Source organism: Coturnix japonica, chromosome 22 (genome assembly GCF_054131305.1).
Source record: "Coturnix japonica strain WE chromosome 22, WE-NBRP24, whole genome shotgun sequence".
In the NCBI taxonomy this organism is placed as follows: Eukaryota; Metazoa; Chordata; class Aves; order Galliformes; family Phasianidae; genus Coturnix; species Coturnix japonica.
This window is the reverse complement of record NC_140684.1, coordinates 10,157,812-10,182,242: the sequence shown is the minus strand read 5'-3', so window position 1 is coordinate 10,182,242 and position 24,431 is coordinate 10,157,812. Positions and strand designations below refer to the sequence as shown.

The following is a 24,431-nucleotide window of genomic DNA, read 5'->3' as shown; positions in this document are numbered from 1 at the left end:
TGAGCACAGCGTCTCAGAGGGGAAACAAGACGCAGGTGAACCCAGCTGTCATGTTCCCATTGGCCTATTGCTCTTTTAAGCCATGCAGTCACATAGAAACATGGAGAGCAGTAGGTGTCCAGCAGAGACTTTCTGATGCTCAGCAGCCCTTTCTGCTTCATGGGCAGTTTCTAATCCCGCTCTTGCAACCAGTGCTGGAAGCTCCTAATGATGGCACCCACTGCTTTGGAACTGCTGCCCAAATGTCGTGCTGAGCCAACTGCTGCTGATGGCACGTGCTTCACACAGGGGAGCTCAAGACTGAGTCTACTGTTGTGTTTGCTCTACTGTGATGGGATTGTCACATCACACAGACCCAAAACTTGGAGAGTTGCTGTCTGATCCGTTCCAGGCCATGACCACCAAGTTGGTCCATACACAGACACAAACCATTTTTACTTTTTAATCACAATACAGCGTGTGGACACCTTACACGTGGGTCATGGCAACCCCTGCCACCAGGACAAGCTGTGGGGTGTAAGGATGAACAACAGCTCTGCCAAAAAGGACCTGGGGGTAGTGATGGGTGGCAGCTGGGCATGAGCCAGCAGTGTGCCCTCACAGCCCAGAAAGCCAACAGTCCCCTGTAAGAAAGGGGACAGAGTCTTTAGCAGGGGCTGTTGTGACAGGACAAGAGGGGAGATTTAGATTGGAAACAAGGAGAAAGATTTTTGCAGTAAGGGCAGTGAGGCAGTGGCACAGGTTGCCCAGACATACAGTGGGTGCCCCATCCCTGCAGACAGCCAAGGTCAGGCTGGAGGGGCTCTGAGCACTGATGGAGCTGTGGGTGTTGGACCAGATGGGCTTCAAGAGTCCCTTTCAAATCAAATGATTCCGTGCTTTTGCCTGTCCCTGTCAGGTTTGCAGTCCTTTGTGTTTTCTGCTTCCAGGCCTTTCTGTGGTTGTGAGGTCACTCATGGCAGCCCCCATTCGTCATTCCCGATATCCTCTGATAGACACTCATCATGGAGTCACGGACCTGCTCCGTGAGCTTGGGGACATCATCTGAGCTCAGGCCAACGGTCTCCACTGCTGGTAAGATCTGGATGGTGCTCGTCCCTGGAAGTGCGAGACAGGAGGGTCAGGGAGGGGGAGTGATGTAAGACAGCAAGAGAAGATGCCCTCCCAAAAGAGGAGGGCAAAAACCCATGCAGTACATTAAACAGCTGGAAGCCCTGCTCGTGCTGCCATCAAACTGCCAGCAGGGGAATGCTTCCAGGACTGAACAGCTCTTGCACGGCCAGCAGGGGACAGAATAAACCCAGTGGGAAAAAGCTGAGTAGAAACAGATAATGGAGCATTTAACTCTCTAAGAGGTGTCTGCCTTCAAGGGAATAACTACAGAGGTACAAATGACGACAGGGATGAGAATTTCAGCTGCAAGTCCTGCTCCTAGGAAAGAGTGTGTGCTGACATAGGGAAGGGGCAGAAGCCCATTTTGGGTTGGCATCAGGGAAGAAAAGGGTGGAACAGGTGATCCTCACCTGATGTGAATCTCTTCTCCTTCTGGCTGTAGAAGCTGTTGTAGGAAGAGATCACTACAGGAATAATGGGGACCTGTGGGGAAACAGTCTACAGTGAGTGAATCTGCAGATTGCCCTGTACCACCTGCAGGCTTCTGGATGGGTGCTCAGTCCAAAGGGAAGCGAGGGATCAGGCTTCTGGTGGCCAAACTGCATCCCAAGGGGCAGGAGGAAGGTGGCTCAGCTCTCACCTGGGCTCTCACGGCCAGCTGGAAGGCCCCACGTTTGAAGGGCAGCATGGAGCCACTGTGATTGCGAGTTCCTTCAGGGTAGACCAAGACATGGAACTGCAGGAGGGAAAAGACATTGAGATGGAGCCATCTCCAGGTGCTATTCTAAATCACTGCACAGACAAAGAATTACAGGATATTAAGGTTGGAAAAGGCCCCTGTGATCATCCAGTCCAACAGTCCATCCGCCACCTGCCCACTAGACCACAAATTTCAGAACCACATTTTGCAGCACCTCCTGCTCCAAGTGGGGAAGGCAGGAAGTCCCACTCACGTTGTCTTTGCGCATGGTGTGTGCCACCTCCGTCAGGATGGCGATGGACTCTTCCCTCTTCTTGCGGTCGATGAAAATGACGCCTGAAAGCCAACATGCGATGCCAAAAGAGCCCATGTACAGTATTTCCTTCTTTCCAATGGGCACGCAGCGATTCGGCAATATCTGCATCATCACTGCAAGAGAAGAACAAGGACAGGAAAAGTTTTCATCTATGTGGAGGTTCCCTCCAGCTTTCTGCTTTGGGAAACCTCACGCCTGCAGCTCCCACCCACCCACAAGATGTTGGAAAAGGGATCTGGGTTATCTGCAGGCCAACCTCCCACCCAGAGCCTTTGCCAACACTGAATAACCATGACACCACTGTGCCCTGCTGATGTTCTCATCCCAGTTCTATTGGGAAGGACCAGTGAGGTTTCCTTAGCACTGCTGTGCTCTTCTGCCTCAGAGCACACCCTGGGCCTGGGGCCAAGTGGGAAGGACTTCACAGCAACCTGCACTGTAGGGATTTCATAACTATGCAGCAAGGAGGAGAAGGCAGGATCAGGTTCCCCATGTACCCATAATGTCCAGGGAGTTCTGGTGATTCAGCACGAGGACACAAGGCTTCTTAGTCTTGAGGTTCTCCTTGCCCTTCACCACTATCTTGACACCAAGGATGTGTTTGACTGGAAGAATCGCCATGCGCAGAATCCTGCAAACAGGGAACAGACTTGAGCTAGAGAAAAACTAAAACTGAGCCAAGGAACCAAACACCAACCGTCCAGAACAGCACAGACCTGCTGAGGAGCAGATTGTTTGTCCATAGACCCAGATCTGACTTGTCTGTCTGGGAGAAAAGCAGCTAGGGTGGCTCTTTAGCTGCCACTGGAGAAAACAAAGACAGCTGCCAGGTTTCCCTTGGGATAGCTCAGACCAATGGCCTGGCAACTCCAAATACCACAGTTGTGTGGATCAGCTGAATAGCAGCCCATATGTATTTGAATTTAATGCCCACATTCAAGAATGTCTTATGTCAAGAATATGTCTTAAAGTAAAAAGCTGAGGCTCAGCAAGGAGAGAGCTGGGATCCTTCTGGAGGAGTGAATCCTGTCTCTGTAGTGCTCAGGAGGCCACAAAGCCCTGGGCTGTTGTGTAGCAGAGGTGACCCCAGCTCCCACCTATAACCCACTGCCCCAAAACCTGCATTAACATGCACTGCTGCTAATGGCATCCCAGCAAACAACCAACACCCACCACAGCACAGCTGCCACCCCCCCCCCAAGCAGAGCACAAGTCGACTCCATCAATGCCCAGAGCACAAACTTACTTCATATTTTCACAGTTGCGGCCACGAGGAAGAGCAACGATGATAACCAGGAAGCTGATGGTGAAGATCCACACCTGATAGAAGGTCATCTTGCAGAAGTATCTGAATGCAGGATACATCCAGCAAAGGATTAGAACTGCAAGGAGCAGAAAAGTAAATGGGTAGTGAAGAAGCAATAGCTCCATCCTCCAGCCCAGAGTCAACCAGAGGAGTGTTGCAGAGCGCAGTAAGTGAGTAACTGGAGCTCAGTGTTGTGGAGCAGAGTTCAGATTCTTCTGATCATTACATGTAGGCGGTGCAGTGGTGGAATGAGGTTCAGGAGAGATGCTTCTGCAAGGCTGCAGCGCCCAGTGAAAATAAGCACGGAAAGCTGGTTTAGCAAGGGAGCTGCAGAGCTGCTGTGTGTGGGAGCTGCTGGCAAGCAGAGGCAAACATGCAATAGCACGGCTCTGTAAATGGAGGGTGTGTACGTGGCTGTGGGCAGGATGAACACCGTGTGCTTGGGGACACAGCCCTCCTCTAGGCTGGATATCAGGAAAAACATACCTGGGAGAATGGTGCTGCCGTGGCACAGCTGCCCTGGGAGGTGGTGGGGTCACCATCCATGGAGGTGTTCAGAGCCCTGGGGATGTGGCACTGGGGGACGTGGGCAGTATTGGTGGCAGGTGGACAGCTGGACTGGATGATCATAGAGATCTCTTCCAACCTCAGCAATTCTGTGATGTTATGATTCTATGGGGCAGGAGCCTTCAGCCAAAAGCAGGCTTCTGTGTCAAGCTCTGCATGAGAGCTGAGAGCAAACCTGACCACACATCTGCATCGCATGCAAAGCCTCCGTCTCGACTCCAAGCCCATGAATCCAGAGCTCCTCATCAATGGCACAGCAGCTCCAGGCACTTGCATCAGCCTAATAACGCTGTTAGGCAACAGCACCCTCCATCCAGTTGTATCAACAACCTGTTTCTCAAGACCATCTTGCAATGCCATTGCACTGGTTTTTCATGTTGCAGAGCCCCATGAGTGGCTCTGACATGCTTTTCTCTCTCTCTTTCTCTCTCTTTCATATATTTTTTTCCTGGGACACTGTCTGGGGAGAGAAAATTGAGTGACATTTTCACATCATGCAGTGAACTTTTCTGAGCAGAGTTTCAGCCAAGCACAGACTGGAGACGTTTCCCAGTGTTCAGTCCCACGACAGCCTGATTTTCACTTGTTTCCCTTTGGAAGCTCTGCTGCCACAGCCAGCTCACCTGGGAGGCCATGATCTCTGCCACACTACATGTTAAGAGCAGCTAAACGAAGCCCAATGCCTTCATTCTGCTCAGAGAGGTGATTCCGGAGCTCATCCACCATCTTGTGATCCTGTGCCATCAGGATCTTCTTCACGGAGCCGAGCGGGGCAGCAGCACATGGAGCATTTCCTCAGCGACAGGAAAGAGACAAACACTGAAACGGAGCCGTGAGTCTGGAGATCCATCTCCAGCTGATTTCTGCCTATGAGTTTGTACGGCTCGTTCGGGAACGTGGTCTGAAAGGCAGAAAGCACTGAAATGTTACCCAGGTCGGATATTAGGAAATGTTTTCCTCCAAAGGAGCTGCTCTGTGCTGTAATTAAAACATTCAAACATCCTGGAGCCAACTCTGTGAGCAGTAGAACTGAATACGGCATCCTATACACGGATCGTTTGGGGCCGTGGTGATCTCAGAGCTGTTTTCCAACTTCGGTGATTCTCTGCTACTGTGAATGCATTTAAACCAACAAAGTGGTCAGATCTGATACAAATTACATGCCGAGCTTGTGCAGAGGGGAACGAGCTTGTAGCAGTAAGGCGTCTTCTTCCTTTCCTCTCCTTCCTTTTTACCTCCCCCATGGATCTCAAGCACTTACAGTTACCAGGCGGTAACGACTCTTCCCCTATGGAAGCAGCATCCAGGACGCACCAGCTCCGCCCCACTCCGCTCCTGCGGGTCAGCTCTGCCCCCTGCTGGGCTACGGGGAGCTCCGCGGGATGGAGCCGCCCCGAGGGGTTTGAAGGACCCTCAAGGTACCACGGACTGAAGTGCTCCCCCAACACAAACCAGCACCACAACACAGGAAGCAGCAACGAAGCACGAGCTTTTTTAAGGAAAGCGTGTTTTTGTGAAAATAGACTTTATTATAATAAAATCTGATATTAAATAAAAACATACCTCACCACCAACATGTGGACACTGTGCTGGCATCACTCACATACCTCACATCACCGTCCTTCTCAAAACAAGAACCCACTGATACATGCAAAGAAAGAAACACGGGAAAGGATAGAAACCATGTAGTACAAAACTCCGTGGCTTAGAAAGGGATGTGGCTGAACTGAAGGAACGCATCATCTCGAATGAAAACAGCTGCAAACTCTCCATCCCCAGCTCTGCTCTCCAAACGCTCCAACAAGAGAGGAGCAGCCACTGAAACAGCCAAAGGAAACGGTGAGAGAGGTGGACAAGGACAAATAAATACATAAATAAAGAGTCAGATAAATAAATAAATAAGGCGGAGTCCCCAGGCAGCGCGTGGTGAAGGTGAGCCAGCCAAGAGCAGCTTACGGCAGCCCACGATGGAGGAGAAGCATCGACCCCCTCCTGGGCATCGCTCCTTCCTCCATGGGAATCCTCGTGCTGGAAGATGACTGAGGCAGTGTGGGACGCCCCGAGGCACAGCCGTATTTACAGGTTACAGTACCAATAACTCACTTTTCAGCCCAGAGACAGCACAGGGGATTCGTGGGAAAAGTGCCAATTTTCTTTGCAGGAAGTGAAGGACTCGACACAGCCTCCTTTGGAGCAGAGAAATACTGGGGGTGCACTACAAGGGAGCTCTTCCTAAGGGGCTTTGCTGGGAAAAGCCATTTAGCTAACTTACAGCCAGGATATATTTCTCAGGTTAAAATATGTACAGGGAACCGAGGGCTGCTGGAGCAGGACAGCACTGCGGGGGCAGCTGCATCCTCCAGCCGAGGCCTCGCACACCCCAGTGCCACCACGCGGGGTGGGCACCACGGCCGAGCTCTCAGTGGAGTGTGCAGCCCCCAGACCCACTGAGGAGTTTCCTCTATCCAATGTACGCCTTCCTCCTACACAAGCACTGCAGTCAGCTTATTGCCAGGGCTTCTCCTGAATGTTCAGCGCCTGCATGGACTGCGCAGGCAGGCCACACGTGTTAGTCTTTCTTATTGGACCCAAGCTTTCTGAAGAGCTGTTTTCCTTTGATGAAGAAGCCTCTCTTCTTTCTGCTCTGACCAGGTAAGTCACTGCATTTGATAACAGCCAGCGATGCCTGCTCTGGGTGCTGCTCACCCACGACAAGACAGGAAGGAAGTGCAGGAGGAGTTGGTGAGAAGTCACTGTGATCAACAGATCCATCTGGATTTAACTGGGTGAGAAAAGAGAAAACAAAGGAAAAGGCAGAAGTTAGAGCTGAAGAAGGATATTATCCCAACACAAACCTCAGCCAGAGAACTCTGCCTTCTCCCACCGCTCTGTCCCTCACCCTGCAAGGCTCGGCCTCTCTGTGGTTGCTGATTCAGACAGGAAGCTTCTGGTAGAGCTGAAGTGTTTTCTACTTCTCACCCAGACTCTGCCTGACCTCAGATACCCCCAAATTCCTTAACTTCAAGCTACAGACAGTAGAGCAGGAAAGCCCCACTGGGGACACGAGGGCAGATGCCGCTTCACAGCTGAAGAAACTGAAGTTAAACATCTCCTGAGTGCAAGGATGGAAAGTGTAAAGTGTCTGTTGGGCAGCCAGGGCAGGACGGTGGGCTCCCAGCACAGCTGGGGCAGATCCGAAGAGGCTCAACCAATAGTGCACCATTTCTCCTGTCGCCCTGGGCATGAAAGGCTGCATGCCAATGAGAGGCAGGAGCCAGGCCAAGTCACAAACAGCATAATTATTTTCAGAAAGGGCAGCTCATTATCAACGCCATCATCAAATATCAAATAGTTAAAGGGAAATGACTGCAGCTCCCTAACTGAGCAGGGAAAGGACGGCCATCAGAGGGCTTCAGGCTGGTGACAGAGCGCCAGAGAAGCTTGTCAATCTACAAGCAAGAGTAGGAACAAATTGCAAGTGCGGAACTCTCTAATAGAGCGAGTGGGAAATGGAAAAGATCTTCTCAAACAAACTTACATGGTTGCTCTCTATGTACCATTCATATCTATCACTGGACTCTTCTCTTCCTCATTCTCTGAAGAAAAGAACCGCCATGGGTGCATAATACAGGCAGAAATAAATACATGAAATCAATTATCATTGAACACTTTCTGAAGATGCTTCACAATCAGTCTTTGACAGAAACTGCATATCAGCAATGCAAAAAGATCCATTCAACAGCCATGGCATTACAGCAGACCACTCCTGGCTGCTGCCCATTGATGTTCCAGTGCCCTGACTTGCGATCATAACTTCTTGGATACTCCTCTTTGCACTGCATTTCTTACTGCTCAGTCTAGCCAGATTTATGTCAGTTTGAAGGTTAAATTGCTTCACTGTTATCAGTTGCCAGCACTTCAAGATTTGCTCAGGAATAGTTCTAATAATTCACCTTCCCCAGTTCAACTTTCAGACTGTCTTTACTCTCAAGCCTTTGTCGTATCAGAACAGAGAAAGCAAATGGGAAGAGATCTGGTGAAAACTTTAAATCCAAGAAGTTACATGCCATTTAAAAACCACTCCTGGTCATGCTGGAGAAGCTTCTCTTAAGACTTGCAGTAGCTTTAACACAGTCCAGAGCTCTGACAGGATACATGGTGAGGATACGTGCTCATTGATGAGTTAGCTCTCAAGATGAATGAAGCTGCCAGATTTGATGGGAGACTTGTTATGCTGTGTTTAATATTCCAACAGTGCTTCCTTTGCACACCCCCTGCCCATTCACTCCAACCCAAAGATGCTTCCATCCATTTTCTCACCAAGATTTTTGGGACCCAGGCTGGGGCTGGAATAACAGTCCTCTGATAACTGAACAGGCCTTGGCCAACCGTGAGGATGTGAGATATGGAATGAGCTGTATTGCCAATTCAAAGCCTCAGGCCATTAATTCATTTGTCAGATCTGCTTGAGAAACACTCCTGTGTGTTTTGATCCTGTCTGAGAGCACCTTGGACAGGATTAAGATTCATCTAACTTGGGAGAGGTGGAAAAACATCAGTGCTTAGTTGTCAATTACCCCAGAAATCCTTTGAATGGATATGAATGTATCTGAGGAATATTGTGCCTGGGAAGCCACCTGAACTGTTTTGTTTGCAGTGGGATTTCACCACTGACCCTTGTGTGCATCTGAAGAACTTGCTGGTGGCACCTGCCATGTTCTTTGCTCACCCAACCACACCGAGCACGAGGATTCAATGAACATTGCTGTTTTGTACATTTTTTTCATACTAAGGTTAAATCTGTCAGAGCCCCTGGTGCTCCCCCCTAAACTTCTGAGCTCCCATGGGATGAACTGAGCTGCATGCAATAACCAGTATGACTCCATGAGGTGCCGCATGCTGTGCAGTGCCCAGTCTCCAGCCACGTCACAGTTTGGATGTGTACCACGTAGTCACACAATCTTACCTGGCTCTCAGTGCTCAGTGCTTTTGATTGAAGCTCCTCGACCACGTCTCCATCTGAGGTTACAGCTTCCAAAAAGTTAGATGGGACAAGCCCTCTCTGCTGGTTCAGCTCTCCCTGCAAGACCAAGACTCAGTTCCCACATCAGACTTCCTGGCTGAGGCAGAAATAAATAGAGGAGCAGACTCGAGCAGAGAAGGCCTGAGAGAAGCCCAGGAACACACTCATGTTGGAAGCACCCTCAGGAAATTTCACAACTCACATTCTCGCTTAGTTGTGGAACAATTCGGAATGTAAAAATGCAGAGATTACAGGAAGAAAAGATGACAGCACCATGACAAACCTATTCCAGGAACATGGACACATCAAAGTTGTAAACTATGAAGCCTATTTGCACTCTACAAGCTCAAAAAATTCCTGGAAGCGACTGGAACATGGTTGGGACAAAGGTTACCTAAAGGCTTTTCATTTACTCTGGTTTTTTTGTATGTATTTACATATTTCCAAAGAATAAAGACTGCTGGTCCAACATCCTTGTCTCTGTGCTCACTGACATCTAGAGCTACTAACCAGGCTCGAATGTCCTACTAAAGAATTGTCTCCAGCTCATCAGCAGGCAGTTGGGTGAGACAAAACAGCCCCTGCAATGTTGTTTGGCCATCACCACAAAGGAACTCAAACAGAACATCCACAAGAGTCTCTTCTGAATTTACCCTGACAAGAACTTCATCCTTTATGTGTGAATACAGAGTTTTCTGTGCAGGAAAAGGTGAGCTAAAGAACATGCCTATCACACAGCTCACTGGCAGGCAGAGTCCCAGCTATCCACAGTAGATTAAACAGATATCAGTGTTTGTTGAAGTCAGAGTGCAGTAGGACAGAGGTCATTTTTATCCTTGTGTTACCATTTCAGCCTCCTGCCCTAGACAAGACCATGTGTCAGAGTCCCTGGTGACAAATCAGCTTGCAGCAGATGCTGATGCAGCCACTGACGTTCACTGCAGGAAGATGTATTCTAGGCTTTGGGAAACCTGCAGTCAAGTTACACCAAGAAAGAAACTCAGAACCATTTGGATATTAGATTTAGAGGAGCATGAGCTGCAAGAGACAACCTGCCTGAACTAAGCAGGGATGTGTTCATTTGTTCATTGTTCCACAATATACCTTGTCCACTAATTTCTGCTCTCCTGTCACTAGTTGGATTCCAGGGATTTCAGATGTAGCCAAAGGACCTTCCCAGTCCCAGTACTTACATAGTAGAATCCATCATCATCCATGGATCCAAACACAGTGATAATGTCCCCTGCACTGAAAGTCAGTTCAGCCTGCAACGAGTGAAAGAGAACAATGGTCACAAGAGGAGCATTGCCAGAATTTCTCACCAGAAACACAGGGCCTCCCTGGACTGCTTGTGCAACCACACCACAAGAGAACAGAACATTACTGCACAGGAGATGTGATCTGTTGTCGAGTACACAGTCCTTGGAGCACAAGACCAAGGGGAAAGATACAAGTAGTCTCATCTAAAGGAAGAAATCTCCCCAGTGACAGTGAAACAGACTGAGCAGCTGCTGGTTACCTCTGCATCTGCATTTGGAGAACTCTCCTTAGGGTTATAGTCGAAAACAGCCACCATACTGCGAGGAGTCAGCAGTTCAGCTTCAAAGTCCTGACGCTTCTGTCCTGTAGGACAAAAATATAACAAGATTTACTGAGTTGTAAGTTAAATTGTTCTGTTCTTCATCTTATGGACTTATGCCCTGCTCCAGGTAGACCCTGGGTGGCTTAGTAATGTGTTTGCAGGCTTGACATCAATAAATCACTGTACAACTCAGCAGGGTTAGAATCCCCTCAAAAGACACTGGATTTTAGGGACTGCAGCATCAGAAGAGTAAGCAAAACCATGTGTGCCCCTGACCTCCTAACACTCCCTGGTTAGTCACTTCACTCACTACTAAAGAACTAAAGCTCTTCCTTCCTGAGAACGCCTGCTTTCTGACAGTGCTCTGAAGGATGAAAAAGGGTCTTGGATTCACCCTTGACCACAAAACTTGCATCTCTTCATATGATCCTATGTTGCCAATACAGCATTCCTCTTCTCACAGTAGTAAAGAGCAGTTCTCACCTGGATGAGTCTTGTACTTCTCCTGTTTATCTAGTTCTGCTGGGGAGGAAAAAAAAGCATCCAATCAATGGGTGTCCTTCTTTCAACATTGTCCACACCACACAACTGACAGACAACAACAAAAAGAACAAAGATCACAGCAGCAAACTGTTCATGCAACTCAAAGTCTAAGCCAGTAACTCAGGGACGTAATACGACGCAGAGGTCAAGCTCCAAAACTATAAAAGACATCACTGTTGTTAAAAACTTAACACCAGCAGGGATGGGTTCTCTTTCCACTTCCTAGCAGTCGTACAGAGACAAACATCTGAGGGTCCTGTAAGCAAGCAGTACAAATTCAATGCAGTCTGTAATCCTATTGCAAAAAACCAAAGAGGAAGCAGTGGGTGACACAGACCTTTCTTGGAGCGTCTGGGTTTTGGAGGAGGGACGGTTTGGCGGCGTGGAGGTGGAGAAAATGTGCCATTTCCTTAATAAAAATCCAAAAAAGCAAATAGACAAGAGAAACAGACAGTGAATGGAAAGTGAAAAGCATCTTGAAGAGCGAACAGGCAACAGAGTGGCACGACATGCTTCCCCTGGGAAGCAGACACCATGATTTCTGTGCACAGAGCCCCAGTCTCCATTTACCATATGTGGACTCAGATGAAGCATGATCCACATCCTAAGTACACACAGAAATCCACACTGCGTTTTTGCCCATTACTAATAGCACAGTACACAGCAGACAAACGTCATTGCTTTGCTGCATTTTATCTTTCAGAAGGAGCATCAGAAGGATAAAACAAAGCCTTTGTACCATCAATACCTAGAAAAAGCCGAGTGAGGTGCATTCTATCAGCTCTGGTGCAAAGGGATTTTTAGCTAGAGCTAAAACTTGTGCACAGAGCAGGGTCAATGCTGCCTTTGGACCAGGCTGCTCAAGTCTCATTGGGTCTCTTCTCCTGGCTAATGAAGCCAGACTCCCTCAGCCTCTCTCTGTGCAAACTGTTCAGTCAAATCCATTGCACCACTACTGCAGATTGTCACTCAAGTACGGTCACCCCTGCAGGCTCAATTACAAACTTGCAAAAGAAGGGAGAGCACAGAAGTAAGAACTGTGCATTCAGACCCTGGGGACAAGCTCTAGGGGTTATTTGGGTGGGCTGCATCGGCTGCAAAGCTTGGCAGTGTGACTGAGCTCTCTGCATTTCACAGACACAAACTGGCACAACACACACATTAAGATACAGTACCTATGCTCTCTGTCGGTGGGTCAGCAGGAAGGAACCCTTGCTTTAGCAGCTGCATCTTGATTTCCTTATTCTCCACCTGGACTTCAGATACCATGTTACAGGGTATGTATCCCTCTCTTCCAGCACATTCACCCCTGTAAAAGCCATCAGCATCCTTGTCTCCACACACCTGCAAGGCAAAAGGTAGGCCAAGGATTGTTGATGCTGTGGGGACTAAGACACAAAGAAAAAGGAGAAAGGGAAGCCGAAGAAACTCCCAAGATGAGGGAGCTCTGCCTCCCACGGTTTATGCTGTCCTTGGAACAAGAAATGGATCCATACAGAGCAGGAGACGTTCACCAATGTCTGCTCCTACCTTCAGGATCTGCCCCTCCTTAAACGGGAGCTCCTCTTCTGCCGCATCAGGATTAGGAGACATGGAAACAGGATCGTAGTCAAACAGGGCCACAAATATTCTAATGCCATCATCTTCCACAGTGGTTTCTGAAGCAGAGCTCCTTAGAGGACCTAGGCACAGTCAGGGGACACACCAGAGATAATGTCAGCACCACTTCCCTGCCACAGACCTACATGGCCCCAGTACAGCCCAGCAGTCAACCTGTGCAATTTCCAGCAGCTTCTCTCTTTCTTGCTGCTCGATTCTCCCCTCTTTCCCCACTCACCTGGGCCAGAAAGCAAAGGCTTCTGCACTTGGCTTCTTCTTAAGCTCCTGTTCCCTCTTCTGCTGGGAATCTGCCAGGCAGCTGAGCCAGGCAGCTCCTGGCCCCTAGGATCTTTATTACCAGAAGCCTGCAACAGGAACCACCAGAGAGTTAATAGCAGCCTCTGCCTTCCAACTCACATGAACAGTGCTCAGCCCAAACGCACTCCACAAAGAGCAGTGCATCCAAATGCAACATTCCTCTTCAGGGACACTCTAGAGCTGAGAATGCTATAGGAGTTGGAAAAGAGCTAAATGCAGACAGGTACCCTGCCTGACACGAGTGATGTGAGGATGCAGGAAAGGGCATTCCAAGGGAAGGCAATGACATTACAGCCATCAACCATAGAAAGCTTTCATGAATCAGCTTATTTCACCGGGAATTCTCATTTGTGTCCCACAGTCTCTTGCTGTAGGTAGGAAGACCCAGTGTGAAAAGGAATACTGCATCGGTGTCATTTGGCAGGAAAAGCAGAAGCAGCTAATACAAGAAAAGCCACGGAGCAGCACAGAACTATAGAATCTCCCAGATTTTCTTCCGGATGATCCTAGAGAAGGGTCCTTTCTCTGGACAACACTGAACAAAGCAAGATACAGGCAGGCCAGGGAAGCAGGAGGGAAGCTAACACCACTGCAAGCTGCTTCAAAGCCAGAATAGGAAAAGTCACCCAACCCTTTTGTGCAAGGAGGTGCTACGTATCCCCTTCCAAGGATGTTCGAGCCTCCTTCTCCAGCCAGGTGACTTACAGTCCTGCTCCCAGCCTTGCTCCTCAGAGCTGCTCTCACACCTCAGTGCATCCTTCTCCTGGCAGAAGGATCGCAGGCGCCGGCTTGGAGACCCAGCCCACTCCATACCCTGCTCTTCCACTCTTTCCAGTCTGGTCAGGTTCCTTCTGCCATCTGTGAGGATAACCTCAGACTGACTGGAGCAATCGCTCCATTCCCCCTGACAGTTCTGGGCCCTTTCTGGCCAGAGCCTGCTCTCAGGGGGAGATGAACAGGCTGAATCCTGATCGTCTTCAGAGTCATACTCAATGTCTATTTCCAGGCTCCTGGAGCTGGAGCAGTGTGCTGCCATCCCAGCAGGTTCTGCAAACCCTGAGACCATTGCTTTCCCTTGGTTTCTTCGAGAGGCGCTTTGCCTAGCACGAGTGTACGCATCAAACCCCTCCTTACCAGCAGAGCTGCTCACAATGTTCAGCTCCTCCCGGAGGCTGGGAGCTCTGTACAACCCACCTCCCATCTGGCTGCAGTTGCCCAGCAGACGACTGCAGTGCTCTGTGAAATCATTCTGTCTCTTCCTACCCGTCTCAGGTCGACCCCGGATCTTCTCTCGATAGTTATTTCCCTTCTTCTTGCTCCAAGTGGGGCTTGCCCCACTGCCAGACTTCAGATCATTCTCCTGGCAGCCCCAGTTCCAGTTTGCCCTTTTCTGACTCCAGCTGGGGCTCATATGGTCAGCACCCCCTCTACTCCCCTTAGCAGTCTGCTCCTCCCGTGGAGTCTGAGCAGACAGTTCTGGGGAGGAATCACTACCATCTGCCTTTGGAAATGGATCCTTCTCAGACCTTCCTGCAATGTAGGTAGGTGCTTCCAAGGTGCCTTGAGGATTTTCCTTTTCCTCTGTAACACACTTCTCATCCTCATCTTCATCCTCATCCTCAGTCACTTCAGGGATGCTAAACAATTTCTTGCTGTGGTTCTTCTGAAGCGGGAGCTCTAGGATCCTTTCCAGAATCTCCTCATCGCTGTCAGTATCACAAAGATCCATCTGTACCCAGCCCCCGAGAAAAGCAACAGCCAGGACAAGCAAAGGAAAAAAAGAGAGGAAATACTCATTAAAAAGAGAGATAAAGTTACAGCTGATTCCCTCCCAGCACAGCGATATGGAGCGGCGACTGTGGGCTGCAGAGAAGCAAGGACAGGAAGCAAACGATAGCAATGGGTCTTCTGGCAAAAGACAATCAGATGAACTGGCAATGCAGCGGGAAGCAAGAAAGGCCAATGCATGGAAGAGCTCCCTCCCAGGCCCTGCCTCTGCACAGAAAGCTGTCTGCAACATCCTGCCTGCTCGATCCCCCCATAGCTCCACCACTCCCAGTCTGGATGGGGGACAGGAGCTGCACAGTTCCTCAGTGGCTGCTCACTGCACACTGGAGCTGCTCAGTGTCCAGGAATCAATCTGCACACACAGCCTGTGACCACAAGAGGACCCATAGTCCTCCCCTATCTCTCCATCCTCACAATGGAACATAAGGAAATGACCCCGCACAGCAAAATCCTGTAGCTCCAGGGAGTCATGCATGCTTCTGTCTCACTTGAAAGCTTGGAAGGAGCCTACCAGGTCACATAAAACTTTTGGAAGAACACTCCTGAATTTTAACATTTGTCTCAGCCCAACTACCTATGTTTTGTTTTGCCTCCTACTACACTTATACTAAAACAAAAAGGTAGAACCTTAGAAAAAGAGCATAATTTAGGCTAGAAGAGACCTGCAAGAAGAAGAGCAGCAGCGGACTACATCTGTTCTTTGATCGTGTGAAATAAATTAGGGTACATTCTTGTAATAAAGGCAGACCACATTTCCTTCAAATCTTTCTGATTTCTCAGCCATTCACCCTTAATACTTTCCCTTATGCATACTCATTTCAACTGTCATAATTTGTATGATTACATCCCGCGTTCCAGTCATGCTGATTTAAGCACGTTTCCTGGTGCAGATGCATTATAACACTCTAACTAGTTTTAATTGTTTGAGGTTGTAACATGTATAAATCTCTCACGGTTCCACTTTACCAGTCTTCTCTCACTTGTAACATCTGAACTGCAAAATCACGGCATTGCTCCCATACTCAATCCATCCTCATCGAGAGAACAAAGGTCTAAACAAAATCATCTGAACAAAGTTATTCATGTTCAGGAGTGTTTGCAGGACTGAAACCAAAGTATTAACGCCTCTGCTTTGCTTTTGGAAGGACGGTGGGTTGGTACAGGATCTACAGATGGGCGGACTTCACAAACTCCTGTGTGCTCACTGTTTACATCTATATTAAGAACATGATCAATAGGATTGATTTTTCACCCTGGGTTCTGAAGTTCACATTACACTGCGTGTTTTTCCAGCTAATTAAACCCTGAGTACATTTATTACTTATGAACACCCTCCCCTCTCACAGAGAGCTTGCATTTTACGAGCACAAGACAACACCGGTAGTGAAAGAAGAGCAGACAGGAATTTAGCCAAGCACTGCTGAGAGCGCTGGGCTCAAACCAGCATCTTCTCCTGCGAGCTGATGACATGGGATGGCTGCACTGGCACTCCCCACAAGCATCACTCTGCTACAGGTTACCTTCTCCCCGTTCTCCCTGTAACAGGGCTCTCTTGAATCCCATTTCTTCTCATCCAGAGCTTCTGAAGACAGTTCATCTTCCTCTTCCTCCTCCAATATATCTGAAAGGTCTGAACTGCGGTTGTGTTCAGCAAAAAGAGTCAGCTGTCGTCTTCCTATTTCAGATATTTTTTCTTCTTGCTGTGGAAAAGCAAAGCAGATTTCTTCAGTCCTTTCAGGCACCTTCACTATTTGAGCATTCTTTCACCAGTACATGTGCAGGTCAAGTGTGGCAAGAAACAAAACAGGCAGCACCCTGAGCAGCAATTGGCACATGCACACACAACCATGTGCACAGACACACCAAACTGACAGACTCATTCTATTGCCCACAAAGAAAAGTTTCACTTGAAACTATAAAACCCAGGCACACCAAACACCATCCACAGCCTCTCCATTGGCAGAAATTCAGCCACGGTAAAAACAAACCTCTCTTTTTACTCTGGACATTTCTTTCACCACCTCCTTGCTTGGTGACAACCTCACAAACTCCTGGCAGCTGCTTCCACCCATGCTTGCATCTCGGGGGGTGCCCTCCACCTCCTCAGCCTGGCTGGGGGAGGGCAGGAGCTCCAGGCTCAAGTTCTCCTTTGCTTCAGTCTCTCTTTCAGCACTGGGACTTTTTGGTGACTCTTCCACAGAGCACGTATGGCAGGTCTCCATGTGTAACGTCAGGTTAGCGGTAGCTGGGCTTTCTAGCTCTGGCATTTTGGTGATGTTTTGTTCCATCTGGGAAACAAACAAAAAAATTCATCACCAGGATAAGCACAGCACATGTTGCAGGACCACTCACACACCAACAGGACTCATTTCCCTCTCATCACAGACTGAGCACCTTACAGACAGTTCACCTCTTTTCCCAAAGATGTCCCAGACACTTCTCACCACCATCTTAAAAACACCCTGAAATCACCCATCTATCCCAAAGGCTCTCAAATGCCCAATGCCACGACATATTGCCAGCTCTCCTCCAGACAAGGCTGCCTCACTGGAAAGTCCACCAGACTGGAGATGACTCCAGTCAAAGACCACAGCAGTGACTGATCAACACTGACATCACCATTAGTGGGAAGACCCCTTTCAGCATTCAGCCCTTAGGAATTCATGCTTTCCTGATTCTGCTCCTGCCCTGTCTGTACACATATGATGAAGCAGTGAGATTCAACTGCTCTTTCACATATCCAGCAACAAACACTCCACTGGTTTGCCAGCCACTGGACGGCTGCATGCTAGCAGCATGCTGTTACATTCCCCTAAATGATTCATTCTCCTTCCCAGCAGTACTGGGCAGCAGACGTTACGCACTTACCAGCACTTCTGTCCCTTCATCCAGGCTTCTCAGTTCTGCTTCCCTCGAGGAGACAGGCTCTGTGCCCTCACCCGGGAGCTTTGTGCTGCCCACTTGCTGAGGAGGCACAGTCAGGCATTTCTTGTCTTGTGCAGTGTCTGATCCCTGCAGGGAAGTGCCTGAGGTGTGTACCAAGGAAGCACTGGGCGAAGAGAGCTGCAGCAGCAGAGAGACTTTCTCTGGCAGAGATCGTGCTGAGCCATCGTGGCTGGAGGAGAGATCAGTCAATTTGGCATCTGAGCTATCAGTGGGGACTTTTTGTTGAAGCAGGAGTGCAGCCTGGTGCGTGGGCAGGCTGTGTGCAGGCAGAGAGCCCCTGGGTTCTCCACAGGGCAGTCTAGAGGTAAGAGCAGTAGAAACACCAGAATCTGAAGGTGAGGAACGATGAGAGGCTCTCAGCAAGACCGAGGATATCTGGGCTGGAACCGAATCCACCGACTCCCCATACAGGGACATAGTTCTCACAGAAACCTCCCGGCATGCCTGGAACATCTGAAGCTGGGACAAGTCCACCAGGACACTCCCAGCCGTTGGAGAAGTAACTTCTATTGCCTGCAAGCAAAGAACCAGGAAGCATTAATTACTGTGCACTGCTCAGCATTTCTGAGAAGGGCAGTTCTTGAACCCAAAGTTAGCAAAATAAACAGCCCAAGCATTGTACCTTCTGTGATATCATCCCCCTCACCTTCTGTCCATCCGCATACACAGCATAACCAGTGACTCGAACTCCATTGGAAGATCCTTCAGCATCAATAGTGACAGGTAACCAGCTGATAACGAGGATTCCTGGAGAGGGACCAACTTCTACCTGGACATCCAGAGGAGCATCAGGCGTGCCTGGGAGAGACCAAACAGATTGTTTTCTTGCTCACCTCAGTACAGCACAACACCAAACTAAACCCCGGTTTGTAGCAAAGAGAAAACTCTCACACCAGACTTGCCACTGCAGAACTGCACTGGAATGACTACATCAGCTTCTTGGGAAGTGACAGACAAAGCCTGAACAAGTAAGGTCTGATTCTGGGAAAGCTTTAAAGCACAGAAAACAAAACTTTGCAAAAGTAGGTGAGGCCAAGATGCAGCAACCCTTAGAGCAAAATGAGTGCAGGTCACAGCAAACCAGATTGTTCACACCCTGAGAAGCATGCTGCTCAAATCAGCAAAGGGGGGGGGGGGTCTCTCCAGAGCAAATGAAAACAGAAGAGATAATAAGCTCTTAAAATAAAAGAACATAAATATTAAGACAAAACAGGATATCTCCTTACGCTTTGGGCTCCTAATAAGCTTTGCTCCATTCACCCCAAGGCTTTACACTAAAGAACCAACAAAGCTTTCTGTCCCAAGCACTCCCTTCACAACAGCAATGGGCACAACTACTCTGATACCTGCTATTGGGGTAGTGAAGTGTATCACAGCTGAGTTCTGCTCCTGCCCCTCTGATACCTCTTCCCAGAGTGTTTTCAAGGGACGGGCCTCCAGCTTGGCAACATACTGAGTGCTGGGCTGCAGGTTGCGGAAGGTGTACCAGTAGACCCCCGGTTTTGTTATGTCACACTCCTCCCCATTCAGATACACCGCGTGGTTGTAATTGCTGTTGCAGGGAAGCCACGTGACCTCTGCTGATGTGGCAGTGACGTTTCTGACTTTCAGCATAGTCGGTGCCACACACAGATCTTGCCCCACAAAGAAAGTGCATCGCAGTTTATCAGAACTGCCCTTCTCTGTCACACTCTGCACAGACACACGGTAAGATTTTGTCTTTAAATCCAGCTTTTCAATCACTGCTTTGGTCTGAAAGCCACTCTTCACATTTTGACGTAGCTCTTCATCCACATAGATATTGTAGCTCTGTATGTCTGGGCAGCCAGCAGGCAAAAGTGGTGGTTCCCAGCCTACAACTATGCTTCTGGCAAGCTGCTTGATCAGAGTCAGTTTTCTTGGGTAAGGCACTGCTGTGTGACTAACACGTTCCTCCTGGTCTCCTTCTGCTCTACTGACCAACGGACTGATGCTACTCTCTTCAATGGAGAAATCACTCTTATCTCCACTGCTGGTGCTTGCACTGACAAAACTTTTCTCCTGGTATGAACTATGGGTGAGATCGTTCAGCTCCGAAGGCAGAACCGTCATGAGGTCATCATCTGAAACTCGCTCAACAAAATTGGAGGGGACCAGCCCTCGCCGGCCATCCATCAGCTCCCCTAAACAAAAAACAGGAAACCTGTTACCACTGCACCTACCATTCCATCTTCCAACCCATCTGTGAAGACAACCTGACAACATCTCTGCTAGGTCATAACTGCACTGCACAGGAACACAGAAAGCTCTGGGAGATCATCCCTGGGCAAGTTTAATCCATTTCCTAGAGCTGCTCTACTTACATCCTAATGTTCACTGGGAGAAAACTCACTGCTCTCCACACTTCACAGTGAGCTAACCAGAAAGTGTTTTATGTAATTAGCTTCACGTTTTCCCCTTGTTCATCATTCCGTTGTTTCTGAATTCCTCGTGAAAGTCCAACTTTCCAGCTCTCTATTCAGATCTGGCCTCCTGTTTAGCTCCCTCCATTGTCACGTCAGCTTATGTAACAAATATGGCCCAAGAAGACCCATTGGGATGACTGATACCACAATATTCTTGGTAAGTGCAAGAACCATCATATCAGTGTCAAATGAGCAGGGTGTAGGGGTTGTACATTATTTCACACTCTACCTACAGCAAATCAATTGAAAGCAGGGAAAGCAGAAAAGATTAGTAAAGAATAACCTGTTTATTCTTTAAACAATAAATAAACAAATAAATGAGAAGCTTGGAAATAGAAGGAATGAAAGAGCCAAAACAGTCAAAGAGCAAGCAGTGCAACATGGCATGCATTTGCCTCAGCTCTTGCAAAGCACCCGAAAAGATCAGGACCCTACAACTACAAGGAAACTTCATTACAAATGTACAGTCCAGAATTCTTGCTTTCCGTTCCATTTGTCTAATAATCACCCAAGATTATGCTTCCATAAGAACAGGTGTCAAAAGAGAAACCTGCTATATAATACTAAATACGACAAAGACTGTGGTTTGGGCTGCTTAGCTTACACATCTTACTTGCCAAAAAGAGCACAAGGCAATCAAGACTATCAGTTGCCCATGGTCCTGGGTTCAATACGCAGCCATTGGGAAGAGGGGAAGAGACTGCCTGGAGAAGGAATCGATGGGCTTTCCTTGGACAGGGAGGAACAACATGAAGATGAAACCTGGAACTCTGTTGAAAGTAGTGGAAAAACTCCCACTGAATTCACCAGACCAGGATTTCAAGCTTTAGACTGAAGCTAATCATGACATGAATCAACTCTTCTAACAGGTCCTGCTCTCCCCTCCATTAAACTAACTTTGGATAGAAAACATTTATCTTGAGGTTTTAAGATTCACTAAATTCCTCTCTCATTTTTCTTTTTAAGAGAGCAAATCTCCACTGCAGTTCAGTCACATTCCTTTTCCACTAGAACACACCTTCAAAGAAGCCATCTTCATCCATGTCTCCATAGATGTAAATGTACTCTCCAGCAGTTAGTGGAAGCTCTGCCTCTGGATTTTCATTAGGTCCATCAAAAGGATTGTAGCTGAAATAGTTACAACATGAAAACTCACTCCACATACCAGTTTTCACAGCAACACCTTCAAGCTGAGCTGTTGGGTCTGCTGACAATTCAGCAGCAAATTCCACAAAGGCCAAGACTCCAGTTCTGTGTATCTATATAACTAACACCACGCTGCTCCGTGTCCAAATAGCAGGTAGGAATGCTTTTCTGAGTAGCAGAACAGATCAGAGCTACTCAAGTGTTTTAACAACATATGAATTACCTGAGTGCCTGAATGTGTCAAGTAAGCTGTAGGATTGTACATTTCTAATTAGACACCCTTGGATTCTCTTGCATCTCTTAAATGTACACAACACCCCACATTTCATGCAAACAGGAGCTTTGAATCAAAGTGCATAAATCATGTAGAACATACTTTATTTTCCATCCAAGATTATTTTCATAAGAAAAGTTGCAACCAGTGATGTGCCCTGAATAGCTAATTATCATGCTATGCTTTTGTTAACTTAAATGCACAGGATTTGCTTGTGTAGGAAATAGAAGCCACAAAAGGAACCCAACCTGACAGCAATCCTTAAGAGCTGTTAATGCCACAGAACAGAATAACTTGCCTAACCTCAGGGAATACAAGAGATGACATGATACCTGTATCGAGCCAAGAAGACCTGGAGCTTTGCAGGGCCTTGGCTGCCTGGCTCTGGCATCAGAGAGATGCTGTCAACATCCAGTTCTTCCATTTCACTCGCAGTGTCCACCTAAAATTATAAAATGAAAGACAAAGGATAAGACATGGCCAACAACAGAATAAAGGAACACTCCAAGAGTTCCAACAACAGTGAACAAATCCTCTAAGCTGGTGTGTATGGACAGTTTGGCCACTAGGTTGAGGGCTGTCTGGAAGTGTGATTTTTAGAGTGAGAAAGCAGTACCAAGAAACAGCTCCGAGCTGCAGTTTCAATGGTTTGAGGTGAATATCAGCAAAAGCTCTTCACTCAAGAAGGTAATGCAGCCTCGGGATGTCCATAGAGCTCAGTGATGTCCCACTGCTCTTCAAGGCTCAGCTAAACAAAGCAGTGGTGATACTGAGACAGTGCTGGTGGCAGCCCCAGTGTGAGTGGGAAACTGGATTCGAGATTCTTGAAGCCCCTTTCACCCTACATACCTGCAATGCAGTATAATCACTTCCTCCTAAATCCAAGTCACGTATGGAATACAAATGGTAATCTGAACAAAGGCAAACTGATAGTTATATTAGACCCCTGCAATTCAGGCAGTTCCCCTGCAGCGCCTGCAAACACTTCAGTATAATGTTTATGTACTTTCAGAACATTAAAGAGCTCTACCAGCTCAGACCAAAGCTTTACCTAGTCCAAACACCCAGCTCTGATAACAGTAAGTGATACACACAGAAGGAAAGCATACAAGAGGCAGAACAAGTTCTCATCTTTCTGGTACAGCCTCTCAGTTGCTAGCAGTGATCTACTGAAGAGCTTCCTAAGCTGAGTTTGTACCATGAATGGTAATGCCAGAAGAATCTTCCAGATAATTATCTCAAGCTTTTATGACTGACATTTTGAAACTTCACATCTAATGGCAGCGAGTTACATAAAGCAATCACTCCTGAAGAAATGCATTTCCCTTCTGTTTGTTTGAAATGCTGCCAGTGAATCAATTTGAGCTAATTTTAAAACACACCTCAAGGCAAATGTATTTTTGATGGAGGCCCATTGCAGGCACCAGAACACACAGATCTTTTTCTAGTATATGAACTGCAAAAGTTAATATTTCAAAGGGTTCATGGTGTCTTACAACAAGTAGAACTACCACACCTGGGGGTGCACACAAAGAACCTTGATTTCCTGAGGCACAGTCCTTCAGCATGCTGAAAGTTTCTACCTTTCCCATTTGCTACCATGACTGAGGTGTCATGTGGTGTCTTAACCACAGCTTCCCCACACATCACTCCAACTGACCTCCCGTCCTGCCTTCTCCTCCAAGCCCACTTGATTCCTTCCTAGAGCACTGCAATACCTTCAAATGAGCACTGAAAATGTGGGCATCCAAGGCCTTCTCAATTTTTCTTACAGGCTTTAATTTGTTTCATTACAGTTTTCTCCACTTAGCCAGAGAAATACAGGGTTTTCTGCAATGCATTTATTCCCTATTGGCTAGAAAGGAGAGGCCAGAGTGAGGACTCCCATACCAACCTCTGGAGTCGGGCAGGATTTGGAGCTGTTCTGCATGGATTCTGATTTTGAAGAGTTCGACTGAGATTCAGCTTTCTTGGCTTGTTTCTGAGAACTGGCAGCAGAAACTGGGGAGCCAACAGCGGCCTCGGGCACCCGCTGTGACGACTCCGACTCATTGGTCTCTTCATTGTGAACCTTCTTTGTGCTCTGGTGAGCAAGCAATGCAGGACCAGATGAATCTGAAACAAAAGCAATATATCCATTACTTTTAGCCACAGGCAAAATACAAGATCAACAGTGAACATCAGAATGGGCAAGCACACTGCAGAGCAGCTCAAGTCTCTGTGAGATCCATTTAACAGTGCATCTCTCTGTGACTACATGAATCACAAGTATTTATGACAGAGAGAGAAATCCCATGAGTTAGCTAAATATTCACTATTTTCTTTACACCTTCCCATCTATCCAAATAACAACATGCTTGACAAAACACCCGCAGGCACCTCCAGCAATTACCCTTCTCCCAGTGAGGCTGTGGGGTAGAGCTGCACAGCGCAAGAGGAAGTTCAGAAGTCACCAGTGTGGAGGTGAGAAGGTCGATTTTTCCTGTTTGAAGTCGGAACTGTTTGAGCTCCTGGGACAGAAGGCTGAACTGCTCAGTCTGACTGCGGCACTGGTCTTCTAGATCTTTCACCCGAGCCTGACAGGAGAGACACAAAATGAGACACAAACCCACCATATCAAAACCACCACTGGGTCTCCAGCCAGCACTTGTCTTTGCTACATCTCTTCAGAAATAGAGTGAGTCTCAAACTCTGAGGACCTAAATGTCCTGCCCAGGAACAGTCGATAGGAATTGGCAGCTCTACACCTCCATTATCTTTAAAAAT

The 24,431-nt window shown here is 47.9% G+C and overlaps 2 protein-coding genes across 42 annotated transcripts in view; both read right to left on the bottom strand.

Moving 5' to 3' along the window:
- Positions 1-422: 422 nt before the first annotated feature.
- LOC107322622 (1-acyl-sn-glycerol-3-phosphate acyltransferase alpha-like) lies at positions 423-5,300 on the bottom strand. 3 transcript variants are annotated; one of them, XM_085522403.1, is made up of 8 exons: positions 4,626-4,763; positions 3,922-4,462; positions 3,376-3,511; positions 2,627-2,760; positions 2,067-2,242; positions 1,754-1,849; positions 1,524-1,596; positions 423-1,098 (listed from the first exon to the last, which is right to left on the bottom strand). In XM_085522403.1, exons 3-8 carry the CDS (start codon positions 3,492-3,494, stop codon positions 950-952), a joined length of 747 nt encoding a protein of 248 aa, XP_085378529.1. In that variant the 5' UTR covers positions 3,495-3,511; positions 3,922-4,462; positions 4,626-4,763; the 3' UTR covers positions 423-949. The 3 variants fall into 3 exon arrangements, with proteins under 3 accessions (XP_085378529.1, XP_015736319.2, XP_015736318.2); XM_015880833.3 differs by having other exon boundaries at positions 3,922-5,300; XM_015880832.3 differs by lacking the exons at positions 3,922-4,462; positions 4,626-4,763 and having other exon boundaries at positions 3,376-3,702.
- Positions 5,301-5,510: 210 nt separating this feature from the next.
- TSPOAP1 (TSPO associated protein 1) overlaps positions 5,511-24,431 on the bottom strand; it is a 37,267-nt gene continuing 18,346 nt past the window's right edge. For 5 of the 39 annotated variants that reach the window (XM_015880822.3, XM_085522367.1, XM_015880820.3 and 2 more), the window contains 19 exons: positions 24,058-24,241; positions 23,560-23,780; positions 21,998-22,107; positions 21,264-21,373; positions 19,148-19,963; positions 18,448-18,599; positions 17,724-18,314; positions 16,844-17,143; positions 16,376-16,555; positions 13,699-14,796; positions 12,988-13,114; positions 12,681-12,832; positions 12,326-12,494; positions 11,488-11,559; positions 11,091-11,129; positions 10,545-10,648; positions 10,219-10,290; positions 8,969-9,082; positions 5,511-6,784 (listed from right to left, as the gene is read on the bottom strand). In XM_015880822.3, coding sequence (XP_015736308.2) covers positions 6,572-6,784; positions 8,969-9,082; positions 10,219-10,290; positions 10,545-10,648; positions 11,091-11,129; positions 11,488-11,559; positions 12,326-12,494; positions 12,681-12,832; positions 12,988-13,114; positions 13,699-14,796; positions 16,376-16,555; positions 16,844-17,143; positions 17,724-18,314; positions 18,448-18,599; positions 19,148-19,963; positions 21,264-21,373; positions 21,998-22,107; positions 23,560-23,780; positions 24,058-24,241 — 4,824 coding nt within the window. In that variant the 3' untranslated portion in view covers positions 5,511-6,571. Of the gene's footprint in view, positions 6,785-7,540; positions 8,208-8,968; positions 9,083-10,218; positions 10,291-10,544; positions 10,649-11,090; positions 11,407-11,487; positions 11,560-12,325; positions 12,495-12,680; positions 12,833-12,987; positions 13,115-13,698; positions 14,797-16,375; positions 16,556-16,843; positions 17,144-17,723; positions 18,315-18,447; positions 18,600-19,147; positions 19,964-21,263; positions 21,374-21,997; positions 22,108-23,559; positions 23,781-24,057; positions 24,242-24,431 lie in introns of those variants that run through there. The other 34 variants (XM_085522382.1, XM_085522379.1, XM_015880830.3 and 31 more) reach the window with 20 other exon arrangements.